The 22,935-nt window shown below is 43.6% G+C and overlaps 1 protein-coding gene across 1 annotated transcript in view; it reads left to right on the top strand.

Moving 5' to 3' along the window:
* The window catches only part of LOC112228037 (zinc finger E-box-binding homeobox 1-like), a 93,036-nt gene extending 71,577 nt beyond the window's left edge, over window positions 1–21,459 (top strand). Inside the window, exons 3-9 of the mRNA XM_042308581.1 lie at window positions 4,281–4,439; window positions 5,632–5,834; window positions 6,161–6,266; window positions 6,817–7,235; window positions 7,911–9,254; window positions 17,374–17,554; window positions 18,490–21,459. Of these exons, the coding sequence (XP_042164515.1) occupies window positions 4,281–4,439; window positions 5,632–5,834; window positions 6,161–6,266; window positions 6,817–7,235; window positions 7,911–9,254; window positions 17,374–17,554; window positions 18,490–19,367 (3,290 nt within the window). The 3' untranslated portion in view covers window positions 19,368–21,459. The remainder of the gene's footprint in view (window positions 1–4,280; window positions 4,440–5,631; window positions 5,835–6,160; window positions 6,267–6,816; window positions 7,236–7,910; window positions 9,255–17,373; window positions 17,555–18,489) is intronic.
* The last annotated feature ends 1,476 nt before the right edge of the window (window positions 21,460–22,935 follow it).

Here is a 22,935-nt window from a genome sequence, read left to right as displayed (position 1 = left end):
GAGCCCCAGTGTTGACGATCAGCATGGCAGATTTGTTGTTGCCTACCAGTTGCAGAGGGAGGTGTTTTGTCCCAGGGTCCTTAGCTTCTTGATGAGCTTTGTGGGCACTATGGTGTTGAATGCTGAGCTGTAGTCAATGTAAAGCATCCTCACATAGGTGTTCCTTTTGTCCAGGTGGGAAAGGGCAGTGTGGCGTGCGATTGAGATTGAGATCTGTGGATCTGTTGGGGCAGTATGCGAATTGGAATGAGTCTAGGGTTTCCAGGATGATGGTGTTGATGTAAGTGCTACAGGGCAGTAGTCTTTTAGGCAGGTTTCCTTCGCTTTCTTGGGCACAGGGACTAAGGTGGTCTATTTGGGGCGGCAGGGTAGCCTAGTGGTTAGAGCGTTGGACTAGTAACCGGAAGGTTGCACGTTCAAATCCCCGAGCTGACAAGGTACAAATCTGTCGTTCTGCCCCTGAACAAGGCAGTTAACCCGCTGTTCCTAGGCTGTCATTGAAAATAAGAATTTATTCTTAACTGACTTGTCTAGTTCAATAAAGGTAAAATAAATAAAACATTTGCTGAAGGAATGAGACTTGGAAGAGTGGCAATGCGAGACTAAACCAATGCAAATGCTTAGCTAGGTTCCAGGAATTGTGAATATGGCCATTAGAGGCTGGTGGGAGGAGTTATAGGAGGACTGGACTCATTGTCATGGCTGGAAGGGAATCAATGGAACAGAGTCAAACACGTTGTTTCCATGTGTTTGATGAGTTTGGTACCATTTCAGTCTAGACATTAAAATTAGCCCGTTGTCCTATAGCTCCTCTTACCAGCCTCCTCTGATTGCCATGTGTGATCAGTCACTTTATGAACTCTCTATCAAGCCTCTTGGTAACAAAATATTTTTGAAACCATGTGGTTTTGGAACACTTCACATGTGGATATTTTTCACATGAGATTACACAGATGATGCCCTGCAAATATAAATGAGTCGTTAAGGATGTCCCCGGAACGTTACGCAGTCAAAGTGTTTTCAACTGATATATTTGACACACACAATTACATTGTGTATGTTTATTTATACAGCAATTATTATTCAACATGTCCTCACCTGGGATTTGAACTCAAAACCTTTTGGTTCACGGTATTCTGATCTTCCTGCTACGACGCCATATCAATAACACATTTTACTTGGATTCCTACACTTTGGACTTCAAAGAAAATCTCAGATTTGTGAAAAATAAAAAATAGTATATTTATCATATTGATTCAGGAGTAACATTGAAACAGAATCATATCACCCACCAACATTAGACAACTATACACACACAAAAACTCAAATTGCTGAAATAAGTAAATGAAATCAATGATGAAAGAAGTCATAACTAAAATAGAAGTGCAGATGGCACTCTTTGCTAAGTGCAGATATGTATTATAGGTAGTGAATCTGTAGGGGACTTCTGAGCACAGGAGGTTGGTGGCACCTTAATTGGGGAGGACGTGTTTGTGGTAATGGCTGGAGCGGAATTAGTGGAATGGTATCAAATACATCAAACACATGGTTGACATGTGTTTGATGCCATTCCATTTGCACCGTCCTCCCCTCAGCAGCCTTCGCCGCTTCTAAACATTTTACAGACTTTGTGGCACAATAGAAAGTTCAGTCTACCACAAATTCAGAGATGTTGAGTTCAAATCCTAGGTGGGGTCATATTAAAATATCAGGTCTAAGTGATTATGTCAAATGTAATCATATTGATTAAAGATGTTTACAATATTTTATCTTGAACAGTGTATCACTTGCTTTTCAACGCCATGCCACTTTATTACATACCTAAACAAACAAAAACATGTGAAATAGCTGTTTTCACATGTTGAGCTGAAATGTTCACGTCAAAAAACAGTTGTCCACTATGTTCACATGTATTACATTTACAGTATTACAGCCACTGTTCCTAGGCCGTCATTGAAAATAAGAATTTGTTCTTAACTGACTTGCCTAGTTAAAGAAAGGTAAAATATATATATATATATATATATTTTTTGAAACATGTAGGTAATAAAGACTCGGTCAGGGAGAGGTTGAAAATGTCAGTGAAGACACTTGCCAGTTGGTCCGCGCATGCTCTGAGTACACATCCTGGTAATCTGTCTGGCCCCGGGGCCTTGTGAATGTTGACCTGTTTAAAGGTCTTGCTCACATCAACTATGGAGAGCGTGATCACACAGTCATCCGTAACAGCTGGTGCTCTCATGCATGCTTCAGTGTTGCTTGCCTCAAAGTGAGCATAAAAGCCTTTTAGCTCGTCTGGTAGGCTCGCGTCATTGGGAAGCTCGCGGCTGGGTTTCGCTTTGTAGTCTGTAATAGTTTGCAAGCCCTGCCACAGACAATTACATTTTTTTTTTAAATAAATCTTCTTTAGAGTCTAGTCAGATAACTCCATAACCTGTCCAAGTTTTCCACTCATGCTTCAGTGAGTTCACGTCCATGTGTCATGTTTGGCCATGTTGAAACATGCTGATAAACTGACTTTTCATAGACTGCCTGACTGGCTTTGACCCTTGTGGCCTTCAGCTCTTATTTACTGTAGCAGAGGTCTGAGAGAGACGGTGAATGGGGCCGTAACCGTAACAACCAGAGACCTGTAACACCTCAGTGCCGACCGCCAGAGCAACCCTATCTCACACACACACACTACATTCAGTCTCCCGGGTTGGTGTGTGTGTTGGAGATGTAGGCTGTTACATCATTCTGAGACCCTGAGTGAGAAAGGGATCAGGTAACTTCAGGCCAGGGTAGTGGACTGTAGATACAGAAAACAGCAACATGTGTGACTGTTGAAATAGGTTGTTATTTAGCTGCTTAATGTTATTAAAAGAACATTGAACTGCAAGAAAAATTTAATCTTACAAATCTAGCTCAACGGTGAAAAACTGAAGACATTTCTGAATGGTTGAGAGAGAGAGTGAGGGATCCATTGAGGCCATGGGAAGTAACGCTGTGGCTTAATGTGAGGGTTGGGAGGCACTCATCTGTTTCTCCCCCTCCATCCTATATTGAGGATGGATATAATCCTGCAGTCAGACTTTCTCAGCACCTGGTGATTACATCTCTCTTTTTCTCTCCCTCTATCTCTTGCTTTCTTTCTCTGGTTCTCTTTCTTACATACACTGTGTTGGCCACTGGATTTTTTTCACACTCACTTTCATTTGCGCTCCTTCTCCTCTTGCTTTTGCTGTGAGGCGGCGGGATGGAGGAGGTTCGGCTGAATGTGTTTAATAACCATGGTAACCAGTAACTGTGTCTGTGTGTGTACCGTGTCGTTGGCGTAGGGATGTGTGTTCCGTGTAGTGGAACCGTCCATTTCTCACCTTGTCTCATCACTGTTATAGTGCACAGGAGAGAGCTAGGAGAGAGCCAGCCAAGGGATGGGCCCTGTTAAGTAGGAGGGCTGTTGGAATTTACTGGGCCTGCCTGGCTGAGTCACGGAGCGTACAAGCTCCCCTCTGACACAGCAACACACAGCTGGGTCTCACTATCACAGCCCTTTACACGCTCGGAAAAACCTTGACACTTAAGAAACTAACAGGAGAATTAAATTCCCCTAGACTGATACATCTGCTCAGTAAATAAAAGTTGTCTCTCTTTAGGGAGGTAAACAATGCCGTTAGGTGTTTTATAATCATACTCTCTCACTTCCTGTCAAAGAGAATGTGTTCCTACTCTGTCAACCTACCTGGTAAAATAAGGGTTAGTAATAATGATAATAACTAGGTGTATTTCTTTATTGTTTTAACTGCTGACACGCTATACCTTGTCGTGTACGTGCTTCAGGAAGCGATGCCGAGCAGAGAGACGGAAGCGTTCCACTTCCTAAATGTGTCCTCGAGTTATGCTGTTTCCTACAGCCTTATTTAGCTCCTTAATTAGCCCTCATTAGTGGCGCAACGGCAGCAAATGTGATGCGGAGGAGAGAATATGCTCCCAGATAACGAATCTCATTTACTGGTGTATTAGGATATTAGTTCCCACAGTGGCCAGGTTGTTCTTTCTTATCCAGAGAGGAGGTTGATCTCGGCCTGGGGTTTGAGGAGGCAGTGAGGCGTTTATGTTTGAAGTCTATTGCATTGGGATTGGTTGATTCTAGGGATACATCAGATGTACTAACTCACCTAGTTGTAGGTCACAGTTATAATGTATTACAATTGTGATGTTTTATAACAATGGAGAGGATCTTTGATGTCCCTTTCCTCATGTTCTTGTCCAAATAGTTGCCTGTCCCTGTGTTTCAGTGAGGGAGGAGTGTGGTTCTGATGGGGAGGATGACGGCAGTACAGATGCTCTGGTGGAGGAGATACTGCAGCAGGGAGACACGACCATCATCTACCCAGAAGCCCCTGAGGACGAGCCCCGCCAGGGGACGCCCGAGGCCAGCGGACATGACGAGAATGGTAAAGACACACACAGCTCACCTGCACACCTTTCTCACACAACATACATACCTCACTTCATCGCTCCTCTGCTTTGTACTGGTTCAAAGTACCAGTTTTCATTAAATAGTGTCACTGATTAGCCATAGATTCCACTCTGAGTCAAGCTCAGCACAGAGCAGGGATAGTACACATCCCACAAAAAATACTTTGTACCTTGACACCCCCCCCCCATCCCCTACAGGTTTGCCTCCAGGCAACACCTTGATTTGTTGTTCGGCCTCTGTATCTCCCTCTAAAGGTGTTAACTCCCCCCACATTAACACACACGCACACACGTAGGCATACACACACACACGTAGGCACACACACAGCTGTGAATGGACACAGACTGGGCTTTTATGGCCTAAGAGCTTTTGGCTGTTACCTGTCATCCCCAGAGAGTTTGAAAACAGCAACACCTGAGCAAATGTCTCACACCTGTGTCAGTGATGATTCACTAGTACCTGGGTGATAATGTGTGTGTGAGAGACATTATGTGTGGCCAGTAGGGAGGCTTAATACATCACCTGTTAACAGGTAATACTTTACCTGTGTGGGACCCACTGGAGCAGGAAACAACCCTGGGGAACTGGAGCCCGGTGTGCATTATGTCTTCTCACCGTGTTCTACCGTGTCTCCAGCAGGCTTTTATTGGATGTCTGGGCATTCATTTGAAACCAGTGGGTGTTTTTTTAGAGAAAGATATAGGCTTAGATTTCCAATATTTCTAGTGCCGTTGATTGCACATTTACAACACCTACTATGTTATTAGTGAATTACCAACAGTATCCAGCTCGCTTCAATGCAAGTGAGAGTATGTTGCATCTGTCACGTAGTTAGTGTGGAAACTGTGAGTCTTAATAGGGGATCGCTTAGTACCAGGTGAAATAGGTTAAAAGAGAAAACAGTCCAGAGCTCCTGTGTCTATCAATCATCATAATCAAATGACCCTTACTATCTATTGACCCTCTGATTACTCTACAGACTAGCCCCCTTTCCATACTACACACACCCTTCTATTTCACTCACACACACTCCCCCTTCTCTCACACACACACACACACACACACCCCACTCACACACACACACACACACACACACACACACACACACACACACACACACACACACACGCTCGCTTACATGCTCCCTTCCTCTCCTCCCCCACCAGGCACTCCGGATGCGTTCTCACAGCTCCTCACCTGTCCCTACTGTGCCCGCGGCTACAAGCGCTACACGTCCCTGAAGGAGCACATCAAGCTGCGCCACGAGAAGAGCGAGGACAACTTCAGCTGCTCCCAGTGCAGCTACACCTTCGCCTACCGCACTCAGCTGGAGAGACACATGAGTGCCCACAAAGCTGGCAGAGACCAGGTACCTGGTAACATAACACTAGATATCTGCTGTTTGTTAACTACTACGTGCAGCACCATGTAGTGTATGAAGATTATGTAGATAAAAGGTAATGTGATGTGAAATTTGTGTCCAAAACCCAGGAAGTGGGAAAGTAGGTGTTGATCAGTATTCCCTCATAACTACATTTTTTTTTTAAACATTTTGACCATTTCATTTCCCAGGATTGGATTTTTTGGGGCCAATGGCCATTGTCCAATGTTACTCTTGCATACATTTTTACTAGTACAAAGTAAATTTTTGTGTGACTGACCATCCCCTCTCCCCTTTCTTCCTTTGTCTGACAGAGGCACATGACACAGTCGGGGGGCAACCGAAAATTCAAGTGCACTGAATGTGAAAAAGCATTTAAGTACAAGCATCACCTGAAGGAGCACCTACGCATCCACAGCGGTGAGTGGACCCCTCAGTCACCATGGCAGCCCTGTGTGTGTGTGTGTGTGTGTGTGTGTGTGTTTGTTTGTGTATGTGCGCGTGTATTCTTTAATGTGGAAAAGCGTTGGGGTAATTGTAGAAGTTAGTTACTATTGGCCACGCCATCCGCCCAGATGTTTCTGTTTCCGTCAAACAAATATTTATGTTTAGTAACTCTGTGTATTTATGTGTCCTTGATTGAGTTTCAGAGCATTGTGCTCTGTCCTAATGTGATATAATTGTGTTTGTGTTGGCGAGCCGGCCAACAATTAAAGAGTATTTCCCAATGGTGCCATTACCTCAGCGTTTAAGCATTTTTGAAATGCATTAGACCCTTTTTCCCTGGGAGGTTTATTCATTTACTTCTGCTCCTAATGGAGGTCTTGTGTGTGTGTGTGTGTGTGTGTGTGTGTGTGTGTGTGTGTGTGTGTGTGTGTGTGTGTGTGTGTGTGTGTGTGTGTGTGTGTGTGTGTGTGTGTGTGTGTGTGTGTGTGCGTGCGTGCGTGCGTGTATGTGTCTGTCCCTACAGGAGAGAAGCCATACGAGTGCTCCAACTGTAAGAAGCGTTTCTCCCACTCCGGCTCCTACAGCTCCCACATCAGCAGTAAGAAGTGCATCGGCGTGATCTCAGCAGTCAACGGCCGACCCCTGCCTGCCAAGGCCTCCCAATGCCCATCCCCAGCCATGCCCACCTCGCACTCCTCCACCACACGCACCCAGACCCGAGACAAACCCTTGCAGGAACAGCTACCCCTCAACCAGATCAAGAGCGAGCCAATGGACTACGAGTACAAGCCCATGGTAGTGTCTCCAGCAGCGGGGGCAACAGGAGTGAACGGGGGTGCGGCTGCCCCACTGCAGGGCGCGGTGCAGGCGGTGATGCTCCCCACCATGGGCCTGGTCTCTCCGATCAGCATCAACCTGGCAGACCTACAGAATGTCTTGAAGGTGATTTGTGAATTTGTATATCGGATTAAAAATAGTACTCTGTATTTAGTGATGTATTTGTAATTCAAGTACAGGAGAGACTGACTATATGAGAGACAGACTGCATCACTTCTTCTTTTTATAAGAAACATTAATATGTTGGAAATCCCAAATGGTTTGCATAGTCAACTTACAACAGCCCTGACACACACACTTATCCCACCAGACATGCCACCAGGGGTCTTTTCACAGTCCCCAAATGCAGAACAAATTCAAGAAAGCGTACAGTATTATATAGACCAATTATTTCATTGAACTCCGTTCCATCTCATATTGCTCAAATGAGCAGCATACCTGGTTTTAAAAAAACAGATAAAGCAACACCTCACAACACCTCTCCCCTATTTGACCTAGATAGTGTGTGTGTATGTATATATATGTAGGATACGTGTGCCTTTTTTAAATTGATGTAGTTTTGTCCTTGAGCTATTCTTGTCTATTAATGTATTGTATTATGTCATGTTTTTTGTGGACCCCAGAAGAGTAGCTGCTGCTTTTGCAACAGTTAATGGTTATCATAATATAATACTAAAATACAACTTTGAATTCATGAAATACTTGTAATGTGCTTGTTGTTGCTATTTGTACAATGACTTATTAAACAATGCGCAAACCATTTTCATCTTTATCTTGAAGGTGGCGGTGGACAGTAACATGATCAGACAGATGTTGGAGAACAATGCTAAGTCAGCGGGGACTGGCATGGGGGCGACAGGTGTTCCTCACCAGCAGCTCATCTCAGCTATCAGTCTGCCCATTATGGGTCAGGACGGCAACGCCACCAAGATCATCATCAACTACAGCCTGGACCCCAGCCAGACACAGACCCAGCTCACTGCCCATAACCTGAAAAAGGAGCCCCCGACCCTGGCTACAACACCAGGCCAGGCCCAGGCTGCCACAGAGCCTTCCAGCAAGACCCAGCAGAAACTCCCAGAGGACCTGACAGTTAGCAGGCCCCCCAGGAGCAAAGAGGAGAAGATGGAAGAGGAGACTACTAAGACCTGCCTGCTTTGTAATGAGTGCCCCAATGGTCTGGACGCTCTCCACACACTCAAGCACTGTAAGAAAGCCTCAGGCCTCAGGATCAATGGGGACAAATCAAAGTCTGCCATCGATTCATTATTGTCTGAGGGGTTCGGGGACCAGCCCAAGAACCTTCTGTCCCTCCTCAAGGCCTACTTCGCCTTAAATGTTGAGCCCACCAAGGAGGAGCTCAGCAAGATCTCCGACTCGGTCAGCCTGCCTGCCGACGTAGTCAAGAAGTGGTTTGACAAGATGCAGAGTGGTCAGGTCTCACTAGGGGCCCCGACCCCTCCGTCTGAGGAAGAAGGGCCCTTGTCTGAGTGTCATGGGGCCATTGTTGTGTCCCCTAAAGTAAGATCAGAGCAGAACACAGAGAGCCCCACCTTGATGCAGTCTAGCCCAGCTGAGGCCACTCCGGCTGAGGTTAACGGCTCTGGGCCCTGCCCGGCCTCCCCTACACCACTAAACCTGACCACCGGGGGGGCCGTCCCAGCCAAACCCTCCTCTTCAGACAGCACGGAGGTCCCCCTGGACCTGTCGCTACCAAAGCCCCTCCGAGAGGAGACCGCTGCCACCGCAGCCTCTTACCAAGCCACTGTTTACTCCCATCAGGACGAACCCCTGAACTTGACGAAGACTTGCACAACCAAGAAAGAACTTCCGCTCTCTGCAGGCCACCACATGACTAGCCAAACCTTGTCCTTTTACACCGCCGGCCCACAAAGTGCCAACCCCATCAGCATCATGACCACTCAGCTGCCCAGCGGGACCATCTATGCCATCACTGATCAGGGCAGCACGGGTGTGCCCTGCCTCCGGGCGCTCACCACCAATAACAACCAGACTATCCTCATCCCACAGTTGGCCTACACCTATACCACTACAGCTACAGCCAGCAGCCCTGCAGGGACAGAGACACAGGAGAAGACCACACTGCAGATCAACAGCATCAAGGTTTGTAAATCAGTGGATCAATCAATCCGTCAATCAATCCGTCATTTAAATGTATTTGTTTAGCTCTTTTCACAGCAACAGTCACAAAGTTCTTTACAGTATCCCAGCTTAGACCCCTAAAGAGAAAGCAGCAGTTTACAATTACATTACATTTTGGTCATTTACATAGCAGATGCTCTTATTCAGTCAGTTGCAAGGAAATCATCTGCTGTGTGTGTATGGCCTTAACTACATGTATTTGAATGTGTTTTGTCGGTTCGAGAAAATGACCCTGTTATATGGAAACAGTCTAGCATGATCGGTATTGCAGGTGCATGACTGAGAATCATGTTCTCTTGCTTAAGTCTCTCCCCTGACTTGGCTCAGGTTTAGTGAGGGAGGAGGTGCTGGAAGATTGGGAAGTTCTGAGATGTAATCATTCCTCCTATTTTTCATTCTACTCGTGTCTTATTTGTTTTGAGTGAAACAACAAGGCCTCAACACTCAGGAGTCAGTCTATTGCCCCTTTAGTGCTTCAATTCTTTTGGCTTTGTTCCACTGCAGCTCAGCCATACTGAGAAGTTTAAGCTCCACCTATCGAGCTGGGAACTCTCCCAGCTGAATGAATTTCTCTCCTGTAGCTCTGGGTGGAGGCGGTGGTGTTTTGGCACCACTGTCTGTCTCCTGTGATGAACTGTTTTGTTTCAACGCTGGGAGGAGGAGGAGAGGGGGAAAGGTGGACAGGACTCTAGTGAGAAGACCTAGCTCTCCTCTCTTCTTGCTCATTCTCTCTCTCGTGCTCTCTCTCTCTTCCCTTCTCTCTCGGGGATGTAGGGAGAAATAGTAGAATGATATTAAGTGGGTATTCATGCTAGAGTATACTGCCAAACATTTCAAAATGTGAAATGACTAAAAGTGTTAGTGTCAAAATGTTTTGACAATGCTATACAACAGAGGAAAATGGCCTAATAAATTACTCTACATTATACAGAAAGTGCTGAATTCTGCCAGCAAACTCTAATACAGTGGTAAAGTCAGAGCCAGGACATGTAATGAATCCATAATGATGGATAGATGTGTGAGAGACATCACTCCCCGAGCACAGACCTGAGCTGCTGCTGCTGTCACCCAGCCAGAAGACATGAGGCAGCACTTACTGTAGAGACCTATTGATCTATACTTCCTCTTTCTCTCTGTGTCTCATTGCTGAATACTCAAAATGGCACCCTATTCCCTATATAGTGCACTATTTTGATCAGAGCTGTATGGGTCCTTGTCAAAAGGGAATAGGATGCCGTGCCATTTGCAACTCAGCCGTAGCCTACGCTCATGAAAAGTTTTTACTCACCATTGATGAGTCATGATGAGGGTAAGGACTGGTTTTCAGGGCCAACACACCAAGGTGGGATGATGTCATCATGATGGTATTTTTCACTCAGCCAGTAAAAGATTAACTGTGAAATTGTTATGGCGAGGTTATGATTCCCTGAGAGCCATAAACAGGAAGTGGTATTAGTCAGCCTACCTACACCATCCCTTCCTGATACTCTCTTTTTCCTGGGAAACAGAATGACACACCAATGAACTACTTAACACTAAATCAGTTATAAATTCATTTTAGCTACATATCACTTGTTTTGTATTATTGTCCTGCACATTTTGTTTGCTGTTTTAATCAGACAATGAAACTACTTCTTCAGGCTTCTCCATTGCTGTATTACTGTTAGAATTGATACTTAAAAACAGTAAACACTATACTACATACAGATTACATACAGTACCAGTTAAAGGTTTGGACACACCTACTCATTCAAGGGTTTTTCTTTATCTTAGTATTTTCTACATTGTAGAATAATAGAGAAAACATCAAAACTGTGAAATAACACATATGGAATCATGTAGTAACCAAAAAAGTGTTAAACAAATTCTTCAAAGTAGCCACCCTTTGCCTTGATGACAGCTTTGCTCACTCTTTGCATTCTCTCAACCAGCTTCACCTGGAATGCTTTTCCAACTGTCTTGAAGGAGTTCCCACATATGCTGAGCATTGGCTGCTTTTCCTTCACTCTGCGGTCCAACTCATCCCAAACCATCTCAATTGGTTTGAGGTCGGGTGATTGTGGAGGCCGGGTCATCTGATGGAGCACTCCATCACTCCTTCCTGGTCAAATAGCCCTTACACAGCCGGGAGGTTTGTTGGGTCATTGTCCTGTTGAAAAACAAATGATAGTCCCACTAAACGCAAACCAGATGGGATGGCGTATTGCTGCAGAATGCTATGGTAGCGATGATTGTTAAGTGTGCCTTTAATTCTAAATAAATCCCAGACAGTGTCACCAGCATAGCACCATCACACCTCCTCTTCCATGCTTCACGGTGGGAACTACATATGCAGAGATCATCCGTACACCTACTCTGCATCTCACAGAGACATTACGGTTGAAACCGATTTCCACTGGTCTAATGTCCATTGCTTGTGTTTCTTGGCCTAAGCAAATCTTTTTCTTATTGGTGTCCTTTAGTAGTGATTTCTTTGCAGAAATTTGACCATGAAGGCCTGATTCACACAGTCTCCTCTGAACACTTTTGATGTTGAGATGTGTCTGTTACTTGAACTCTGTGAAGTGTTTATTTGGGCTGCAATTTCTGAGGCTGGTAACTCTAATGAACTCAGCCGTAGGTAACACGTAGGTCCACAGCAGAGGTAACTCTGGGTCTTCCTTTCCTTTGTTGGTCCTCATGAGAGCCAGTTTCATCATAGCGCTTGATGGATTTTGCGACTGCACTTGAAGAAACTTTTGATGTTGAGATGTGTCTGTTACTTGAACTCTGTGAAGCGTTTATTTGGGCTGCAATTTCTGAGGCTGGTAACTCTAATGAACTCAGCCGTAGGTAACACGTAGGTCCACAGCAGAGGTAACTCTGGGTCTTCCTTTCCTTTGGTGGTCCTCATGAGAGCCAGTTTCATCATAGCGCTTGATGGTTTTTGCGACTGCACTTGAAGAAACTTTAAAAGTTCTTGACATTTTCCATATTGACTGACCTTCATGTTTTAACCTCTCTGGGATATGTAGGACGCTATAGCATCCCACCTGGCCAAAAGCCAGGGAAATTGCAGAGTGCCAAATTCAAATAAATTACTATAAAAATCAAACTTTCATTAAATCTCACAAGCAAGATAGCAAATTAAAGCTACACTTGTTGTGAATCCAGCCAGCATGTCAGATTTCAAGAAGGCTTTTTGGCGAAAGCAAACAATGCTATTATCTGAGGATAGCACCTCCGTAAACAAAGAGAGAAAAGCATATTTCAACCCTGCAAGCATGACACAAAACGCAGAAATAAAAATATAATTCATGCCTTACCTTTGATGAGCTTCTTTTGTTGGCACTTCAATATGTCCCATAAACATCACAAATGGGCCTTTCGTTCGATTAATTCCGTCGATATATATCCAAAATGTTCATTTATTTGGAGCGTTTGATCCAGTTCCAACTTGTGCAACGTGACTACAAAATATCTCAAAAGTTACCTGTAAACTTTGCCAAAACATTTCAAACTACTTTTGTAATGCAACTTTAGGTTTTTAAATAAGAATTTGTTCTTAACTGACTTGCCTAGTTAAATAAAGGTTGTTTTTTTTAAGCTGGTTGAGAGAATGCAAAGATTTTGAAAATCTGTCATCAAGACAAAAGGTGGCTACTTTGAAGAATCTCAAATATATCTATTTTTATTTGTTTAACTCTTTTTTTGGTTAATACATGATTCCATATGTGTTATTTCATAGTTTTGATGTCTTCACTATTATTCTACAATGTAGAAAATAGTCAAATTAATGAAAAACCCTTGAATGAGTAGGTGTGTCCAAACTTTTGACTGGTACTGTATATTCACGTAAATTACATATCTATAAGTAAGATGGCGCCAACAGAGATGGCAGGATCGCGACTAGCTCTTAGGAAACTTTGCACTTTCTGTTTTTTTACGTACAATTTTTTAGCATTATTAGCTCAGGAAATGTTTTGTTTTGTTTTATTACATACAGCCGGGAAGAACTATTGGATATCAGAGCAGCGGTAACTCATCAGAACTACCGGCATTACAACTTCCCTGTATCAAATCCTTTATTCGCTCTCCTCAGAGCAATTTTTAATTTGATTTAACCTTTTTTTATAGCTAGGCAAGTCAGTTAAGAACAAATTCTTATTTACAATGACAGCTTACCAGGGAACAGTGGGTTAACTGCCTTGTTCAGGGGCAGAATGACAGACATGTTGCCTTGTCAGCTCGGGGATTCGATCCAGCAACCTTTCGGTTACTGGCCCAATGCTCTAAACACTAGGCTACCTGCGTTGAACTTGTTCAATTGAACTTATTCCAGAGGCCGAAACCAACGCCGGCAGAGGAGAGGCAATCGAGGCAGCCTGCTGGTTCGATTTAGGAGGTGCGCACATCACCCACCACTTCTGAGTATATTACTCGCTAATGTTCAGTTTTTGGAAAACAAAGTTGATGAGACCGGGGGGCGGCAGGGTAGCCTAGTGGTTAGAGAGTTGGACTAGTAACCAAAAGGTTGCAAGTTCAAATCCCCGAGCTGACAAGGTACAAATCTGTTGTTCTGCCCCTGAACAGGCAGTTAACCTACTGTTCCTAGGCCGTCATTGAAAATAAGAATTTGTTCTTAACTGACTTGCCTAGTTAAATAAAGGTAAAAAAACATTTTTTTAAATAGAAAATAAAAATGAGCATGGAGCAAGGATTTCTTTCCGGAGAGACATCGGGGCCTGTAACATCGTTTGTTTCACGGAAACATGGCTCTCTCTGGATAGTCTGTCGGAGTCGGTAAAGCCAGCAGGATTCTCAGTACATCGCGCATACAGGAATAAATATCTCTCCAGGAAGCAGAAGGGCGGAGGGATGTGTTTCATGATTAATGACTCACGGTGTAATTCTAGAAACATACAGGAACTGAAGTCCTTTTGTTCACCCGACCTAGAATACTTCACAATTAAATGCCTACCATATTATCTCCCAAGAGAATTCTCCTCCGTCATCGCCACGGCCCTTTATATCCCACCTCAAGCCGTTACCTCGACGGCCCTTAAAGAACTTCACTGGACTTCATTGGAAACCACATATCCTGAGGCTGCCTTTATTGTAACTAGGGATTTAACAAAGCAAATCTGAGGACAAGGCTGCTGAAGTTCTATCAACATATAGACTGTACTACTCGCGCTGGTAAGACTCGACCATTCCTATTCAAACTTACATAATGCTTACAAGGCCCTCCTCCGCCCTCCTTTTGGCATATTTGACCACGACTCCATCTTGCTCTTCCCGTCCTTTTGGCAGAAACTCAAGTACTCGTGCTTTGAACTATTCAACGTTGGTCTGACTAATCGGAATCCACGCTTCAGGATTGTTTTGATCACTTGGACTGGGATATGTTCCAGGTAGCTTGCGAAAATAATCTAGACGCATACACTGATTTTATAAGGAAGTGTATAGGAGATGTAGTACCCACGGTGACTATTAAAACTTACCCTAACCAGAAACCGTGCATAAATGGTAGCATTCGTACGAAACTGAAAGCGCGAACCATCGCATTTAACCATAGCAAGGTGACTGGTGATATGGCAGAATATAAAGTGTATTTATTCACTCCGCAAGGCAATCAAACAAGCTAAACGTCAGTTTAGAGAAGAAGTGGAGTTGCAATTCAAAGGCTCAGACATGAGACGTATGTGGCAGGGACGACAGACAATTACGGACTACAAAAGGAAAACCAGCCACGTCGCCGAGACCGACATCTTGCTTCCGGACAGGCTAAACACATTCTTTGCACGCTTTGAGGATAACACAGTGCCACCGACGCGACCTGCTATCATGGACTGTGGGCTCTCCTTCTCCGTGGCCAACGTGACTAAAACATTTAACCGTGTTTACCCTCGCAAGGCTGCCGGCCCAGACGGCATCCCCAGCCGCGTCCACAGAGCATGCGCAGACCATCTGGCTGGAGTGTTTACGGGCATATTCAATCTCTCCTTATCCCAGTCTGCTGTCCCCACATGTTTCAAGATGGCCGCCAATGTTCCTGTACCCAAGAAGGCAAAGGTAACTGAACTTAATGACTATGCCCAGTAGCACTCACCTCTGTCATCCTGAAGTGCTTCTTAAGGAATGGATCACTAGTCACTTTAATAATGTATCTGGCATTACTCATCTCATATGTATATACTGTATTCTATACTATTCTATGGTATATTAGTCTGTTCCGCTCTGACATCGCTCGTCCGTATGTATATAGTCTTAATTCATTCCTACTTAGCTTTTTGTGTATTGGGTATATGTTGTGCAATTTGTTAGATATTACTGCCCTGTCGGCGCTAGAAGCACAAGCATTTCGCTACACCCGCAGTAACATCTGTAATCACTTGTATGTGACCAATAAAATGTTATTTGATGTTATTCCCTTCTATCCCAAGGAGGAGAGGCAGAACATCAGCTCAGACCGTTATAATAATCACATGATTACATCTTTCTAATACATTATATAACATATACTCAGTTTCTTAGGTACACCAATCTAGTACCAGGTCAAACACCCCCTTTGCTTTCAGAACAGCCTGAATTCTTTGGGACATGGATTCTCAGAATCAAAGGACCAAATGTGTACCAGGAAAACATTTCCCACACCATTACAAAACTGTCACCAGCCTGTAACGTTGACAGCAGGCAGGATGGGGCCACGCTGCTTACACCAAATCCTTTTTCTGCTTTTATCATGACGCATCAGAAACTGGGAGTCCAGTGTTGGTGATCGCATGCCCACTGGAGCCTCTTCTTCTTGTTTTTAGCTGATAGGAGTGGAATCCGGTGTGGTCGTCTGCTGCAGTAGCCCATCCATGACAAGAACCGGCGAGTTTTGTGTTCCGAGATGCCGTTCTGCACACCACTGTTTTACTGTGCCGCTATTCGCCTGTTTGTGGCCCGCCTGTTAGCTTGCATGATTCTTGGCATTCTCCTTCGACCTCTCATAATTAAGCAGTTTTTTCCCACATAACTGCCGCTGACTGGATGATTTTTGTTTGTCGCATCATTCTCACTAACCGTAGACACTGTCGTGCGTGATAAGCCCAGGAGGCTGGCCGGTTGTGACATACTGGAACCTGCGGCTGGCACCGACGATCATACCATGCTCAAAGTTGCTTAGGTCACTCGTTCTACTCATTCGAAAGTTCAATCAAACAGTAACTGAATGCCTGGCTGGAGTCCCCAAAAAATATTTTTACCCCCTCAGCTATTGCGCCAGCCACTTTCCCTTGGGGGAATCCCCATCGAAACCGGATGCAGTTTGATTGCCATCTTCAGTGGAGGTCCAATTCACTTACCTTGCCCCCTCGATTTAGCTCGAGGGAGCGAGTGAACAACCTTGGTCACTTGCGGGGTTGATATGATCCACAATTCAATGTAGCAAACCCACAATTAAAAGTAGCAAACTGTAGTCACATGTCAAACTCTGGTGGCCGCAAAGTGTCAAATTAATCAACAAGGCTGCATTTTCGGCATGTCAAAAAAAGGTATGAAGCTAGTTTGCTAAAAAATATATATAGACATGGAGTTTACCATTGGCAAATTGGTTTAGTCTCATAGTGAGGAGCTTATAAAACGTAGCTAGATTCATAAACATATTTTGGGGAATTCTGAAATGTATTGGAATAAATTACCAAAGTATAAAACTAGCTAGCCAGCTATGGGTAACTGTAGCTAGCTACCTGACAGGAGTGCTAGCAAGATATGTTAGCTTACTAGGAGGTACATTAATAGCTTTAGGTTGGTTGTTTTTAAAGCTCAACTTCCAGATTTACACCAAGGACGTTACCTCTCCGATCATCATTCTCCCTCGCTTGGCGAGGGACATTTAAGGTACACTAGGAATGTGACGATGTTAAACATCATTACAGGGCAGAGGGCTGTCTACTTTGAGTTTGAAATGCAGTCCCTGTCAGCCTGCTTTTATATAGCAAGCCACAGCCACATGACTCACTGTCTGTAGGAGCGAACCATTTTTATGAATGGGGTGTTGTACCTAATAAAATGGCCGAGTGTATATTCACATGTATTTATATTTGTTGTTCAGGAGGAGCGTCAGGACACAAGCTCAGAGGTCGTGTATACCATGGAGGAGCAGAATGACTCAGACACCACCCCTTCCAGGAATAAGATGAGGAAGACGGAGAGTGGGTTGTACGCCTGCGACCTGTGTGACAAGATCTTCCAGAAGAGCAGCTCTCTGCTCCGACATAAATACGAACACACAGGTACGTCGGGAACTAGAGCAATCAAATCTGGGTCATGTTCATTAGGGTGCAACGTAGCGAATCACTTTGCAACTGAAAATGAACGCGAGTGTTTGTTATTGGTTAAAGTTTAGATAGTACCTCCCCGTTTCAGACTGTTTTCTTCCATTTCATACTTACTTATTATCATCCTTACTGCACCTCCCCAGAGAAACCTCAGGGAAATATGAGGCAAAGTGAAACTGAAGGGGGTAATTTCAGAAATCACACACTGACTGACTGCAGTGTTGTCATTACTATTGTGTATTGCAGAAGGGTGGAGGACACCTCCAATACACATACACACAATATTGGGTAGCTATTATCCAATACACACACAAACACATACACAGACTCATTCAAACACACACACACACGCTGTAAAGCCTGGGAATTGCTTGCCGCCAAGCTCCCCCTGCCAACGACATTACCTTCCCATGTGAAATGTTGGAGGGATGTTGCAAAAGAGCTCTGTTAGTAATTTTACATGAGAACACGGGTAGTGTTGTGGCCAAGCACAGGTCAACCCACTCTGAGGCGTTCTGTCTTTATGACTTTGATACCTGGCGTAGAACCACAGTTTTACATCCAAGTGACTTCACTTAGCCTGGAACTACCCGTTCCTCTCGTTGGTGTAATGTTCAGCCTTCAACCCTGAAGCATTTCTGGTCGGATTGCTCTTTTGTTGTGTGTTGTTTTAAGATATTTCCCATGGATACGTGATGATAAATAATATAGATTTCACCGACCTTTGGCGCTATAATATAAACCGTTTCACAAGCACAACTGTCTGGGGAATTAAAACAATTTGACAGGAGAAGATTTCACTCAACAATAATCCTGCCCTGAATGATTTATCAATTTCTGTCTGAGATATCTTTTTATTTACTGTATATTTATTTTCTCCCGTGCTACAGGCAAGAGACCCCACGAGTGTGGCATCTGCAGGAAGGCCTTCAAACACAAGCACCACTTGATAGAACACATGCGTCTCCACTCCGGAGAGAAACCCTACCAGTGCGACAAGTGTGGCAAGCGCTTCTCTCACTCAGGCTCTTACTCCCAGCACATGAACCACCGCTACTCCTATTGCAAGAAGGAGGCGCAGGGAGGAGGTCAGGGAGGTGTAGGGGAGGAAGTGCTGGAGATTGAGAGCCCCGTGGGGTTGGGCCTGGGAGGGGAGCAGCCGGAGCAGTCAGACAGCAGGCCCACCTCCTCCCCTCCCTCCCACCTGGACTCGGACGAGCAAGGGAGCAGCACCAGAGAGGAGGAAGAGGAGAGTGATGAGGAGGACATGGAGACAGTGGCAGGGGAGGCGGTGGAGGGAGATCCGGACAGCATTCTGGATATGGATGATATACAAGTGGTACGGATAGGAGATGAGGGAGGGGAAGAGGAGGAGGAGGAGGAGAGAGAGGAGGAGGGGGAAGACACTGGTCAGGAGGGGGGAGAGAATGCAGAAGGGGAAGAGCAAGGAGTGAAGAGAATAGTGGTAGGGGGTGAAGAGGAGGAAGGAGAAGAAGAGGAAGAGGAGGGGTTAGTGGGGGTTGAAGTAAAGGAAGAGCAGGAAGAAAAGGAGGTTACAGGGGAAAAGGCACATACAAGGCAAGAGGAGGTGAAGGAGAACCGTGAGAAGGAAGTGGAGGAGGAGCAGTCAGAGCAGGCTCAGGAGGAGGTGAAGGAGGAGACAATGGACACAGAGGAAGCAGTGACCTCAGAGGAGAAAGAAGAATCAGGGGAGGTCATGAAAGAGAATGAAGGTGAAACAAACGGGAACACTGTTTCAGATGACTAGAACCAAACACCGACCAGAGCAAAAGGGGATACAAAATAAAACAGGGAGGAAGCAGACCTGTGTTTCTTCCTCTATGAAATGGAAGGATCCTTTTTCTCCCCATGACGTTGGGGGAAAGGAAAGGGATAACGTTTGGGTTGCTCTGACGGATGCTGCATTTCAGTTCACTACTGTGTATGAATCCAGGTGTGCCTGAAAAAAATACTAGTGACTTATTCCACAGAAGGAGAAACCATTTTCAGTGTTAGAAAATGTATTTGTAAAAATCAAAAACAAAGTTTAAAGACAAAAAATGCATTATACGGACTTTGTAAGCTAGAACCGACACGTTTTAGATAATGTTTTATTACTAAAACAACCTTGGGTCATTTCTTTTTATCAGTGTTATCATTAATATTTTAACCTTTAAAAAGCTGTACAGTTGGGAGAGATTTCTATACCTTTTTATTGCCAATGAACAAAAAAAATCTGTATTTTATTAAGTTGGTGGGGAGAAAAAAGATCCTGTGCACTACAAGTGGCTTGGTTTACTTATGGCTCTAACAGTTATGTAATGTCTACCCTTCAGTATTATCGCACTAGACCTACAGTATACAGCATCAGCATGTTAGCTGATAATGTTAGCATACCTTTTGTTTGTTTTACATGGATTGTGAGCCTTAAAGATAAACTGTTGTAAAGGTGATGAAGTTCAGCCATGATGTTCCAGTAGTTGATTATTACCTTATAGATGAAGAAGACGTCAAGGGGAGTATGGAAGGAGGTACATAAGTCTGCAATGACACATTGTTCTAATTGTTTTGTTAGTTTGTTCATTTAATAAATCATTACTGAATCAGATCAAGCAGAAGAATAAAGAAGAACATTCATGATCTAGGCCTAGTAAGTAGAGATCATTTGACCCTTAAGCCCTGGACCCTATTCCCACTCCCAGCCTTATGCAAAACTTCTTTTTTTTTTTAAATACACCATGCATATCAAAAGTGCCATTGCATACTGCTGTTTCTCCTTAGCAGCTGTTGTCAGGTTGTTTCAAAGCCCAGATTTGATAGTAGCTCAAACATGTCAACTCTTGATCTACTGTTTTTGGCTCACTACCACTAGTCCTGATGTTGTAGAAGATAATTTAGACCGGAATTATATATTTGAGATAAAAATCTGCCTCTTTTATAATCCGAGCAATCAATGGCAAAAAGGACTTGTAACGGAATGATGAAACATGATTTTGAAGTATTTCCTGCCTTGAAATGTATCCTTTTCCCCAGTCCAGTCCCAGTGCACTTGTTTAACACTTGTGAAACTCTCTCTCTTCAGGTAACAAAAGTAGGCAAATATGATACCAGAATGGTTATTCAGACAATATTTTTTACCTGTCAGTATTATTTTGTTGTTGATGTTTTTTTGTAATATGTTAAATGTGTGTACTGTATATTTTCAGCAATGTCGGTATTATTACCATTCCCAATGATATGGGTTATTTGTTTAGTTATAGAACACTTTTGTATTTATGTGTCTTATTTTTTTATATTTCTTTATGGTTATTTATTACAGTGTAGTGTACAATACTGTAGTTTGTATTAATACAATAATATATTTTAGTATGAAAATAATTTGAAAGGTAAAATGACTACAACAAAGCTCGAACATAAAAAAGTCTGGCATTTTGAAGTATGTTTTAGAACAAAAATAAAAATGTACTGCTATCTCAAGTTGTCAACACACCCCACGAGCAGGAAATTGGAACATGTCACCTTCCTGCATCCATTAATTCTCATGTTAGTTTTTACCTTTTGCCCACTTTAATATGAAGCTACTGAAACTCTTTGAGAACTAACTGTATGTCTAATAGCATGAGTGTGCTGTTGTATTGACAGATGATCCTTAACCATGAATCTGTCCTTTTGCCAAGCCAAAATAATATTGACCTTTTTTGTTTTATTTGTGCCAATTTGTTACTTTGTATGTCTGCTACGTCAAGGCCACAACCTCTTTTTATATGTCCCTGTTTTAATCCACAATCATTTTTATAGTGATAGTTTGTGCTTTTGTTTTTTTATGACTCCCCATCTCACAATAAAATACATCAATTACATACCCCTTGTTTGTTGATCTATTTCTTATATTAGCTTGCGAAATAAAGCTTTAGGCTTTTTCCCCTCTGTCATTATTGCATGTGTGATAGAACAGCAGCACGTGTACTGCAATTGTTTTCACCACGAAGCGAGACATTCCCCAGATCTGCTCTGTCAACCAAACAAAAACAATAACAACGGCCGTCAGGCAGACAGTGGCGCTGATTCCCATACTGCCGATTCCATCTTCAAAGTTTGCAGAGATTGTATTCAAGGTAAACGCTGCAGATGTAGGCTCAATTGAAAATTACCTTTCAATGTCAAGCATGCTATAGCCATCTATTTACCACCACAAACTGATGCTGGCACTAACATGCTGACCACACCGCTCGCGTCGCAACCGTTGCAAAATAAATGTACACATACATATTATTCAATCACTGCACCCACAACGCTTGCAAGCATCTGAGTAGCCAGGCGCTAAAATATAACTTGGTTCTATTAGTGATGCATAACCCGCTGCAAGTCCCGCTTCTCCCATCTCCTCATTGGTTTTTAGGAGCATATACTCACGTGCCATCTCCTAATTTGTTTTTTGGAGTATATACCCACGTGGGTGATTGCATAGTCAGTAGTCAGTAGTGGTTATGCACCTTAAAGCTGGTTGCCAACAGCCATATAAAAAAGCCTGAAGGAATGGAGAGATTACTAGAAAACAACCTTTTACCATTTTATTAGGGATTAATTGTCAGAGTAGAGGACCTTGTGCATTTCAGGTAAAATAACAACCCAATGTTTATATCTCAGGACAAATTAGCTAGCAACAGCAAGCTAGCTAGCTAAATTACCAGAAACGCTTAATGCTTATTGACCTGTCCCTAAATTAATATAGTTGGTTCAGAGTTTGTTTTGATATTTCAACCTGTGTGTCCTGATCGCATCTGGTTTGGGTGGACAAAAACAACATGCACGCGATGGCACACGCGCGTGCAGGCAAACTTAAATCAGTTTAATCTAATTTCTACCAGCATGTCACATGTGCAACCAGAGGGAAAAAACTCTAGACCACATTTATTCCACACACAGAGACATATACAAATCCCCCCTCAATTTGGAAAATTTGACCATAATTCTACCCTCTTGTTTCCTGCTTACAAGCAAACATTAAATCAGAAAGTACCAGTGAATACATAAGTGCTCAGATGATGTGTATGCTAAGCTACAGTACTGTTTTGCTAGCACAGACTGGAATATGTTCCGAGTTTCATCCAATGGCATTGAGGAGTATACCACCTCATTCACCAGCTTCATCAAAAAGTGCATTGACCACGTCGTCCCCACAGTGACCGTACGTACATATCCCAACCAGAAGCCATGGATTACTGGCAACATCCGCACCAAGCTAACGGCTAGAGATGCTGCTTTCAAGGAGCAGGACACTAATCCGGAAGCTTATAAGAACTCCTGCTATGCCGCAGATGAACCATCAAACAGGC

Source organism: Oncorhynchus tshawytscha, linkage group LG29 (genome assembly GCF_018296145.1).
Source record: "Oncorhynchus tshawytscha isolate Ot180627B linkage group LG29, Otsh_v2.0, whole genome shotgun sequence".
NCBI lineage: Eukaryota > Metazoa > Chordata > Actinopteri > Salmoniformes > Salmonidae > Oncorhynchus > Oncorhynchus tshawytscha.
This window is presented reverse-complemented; position numbering and strand designations above follow the sequence as displayed.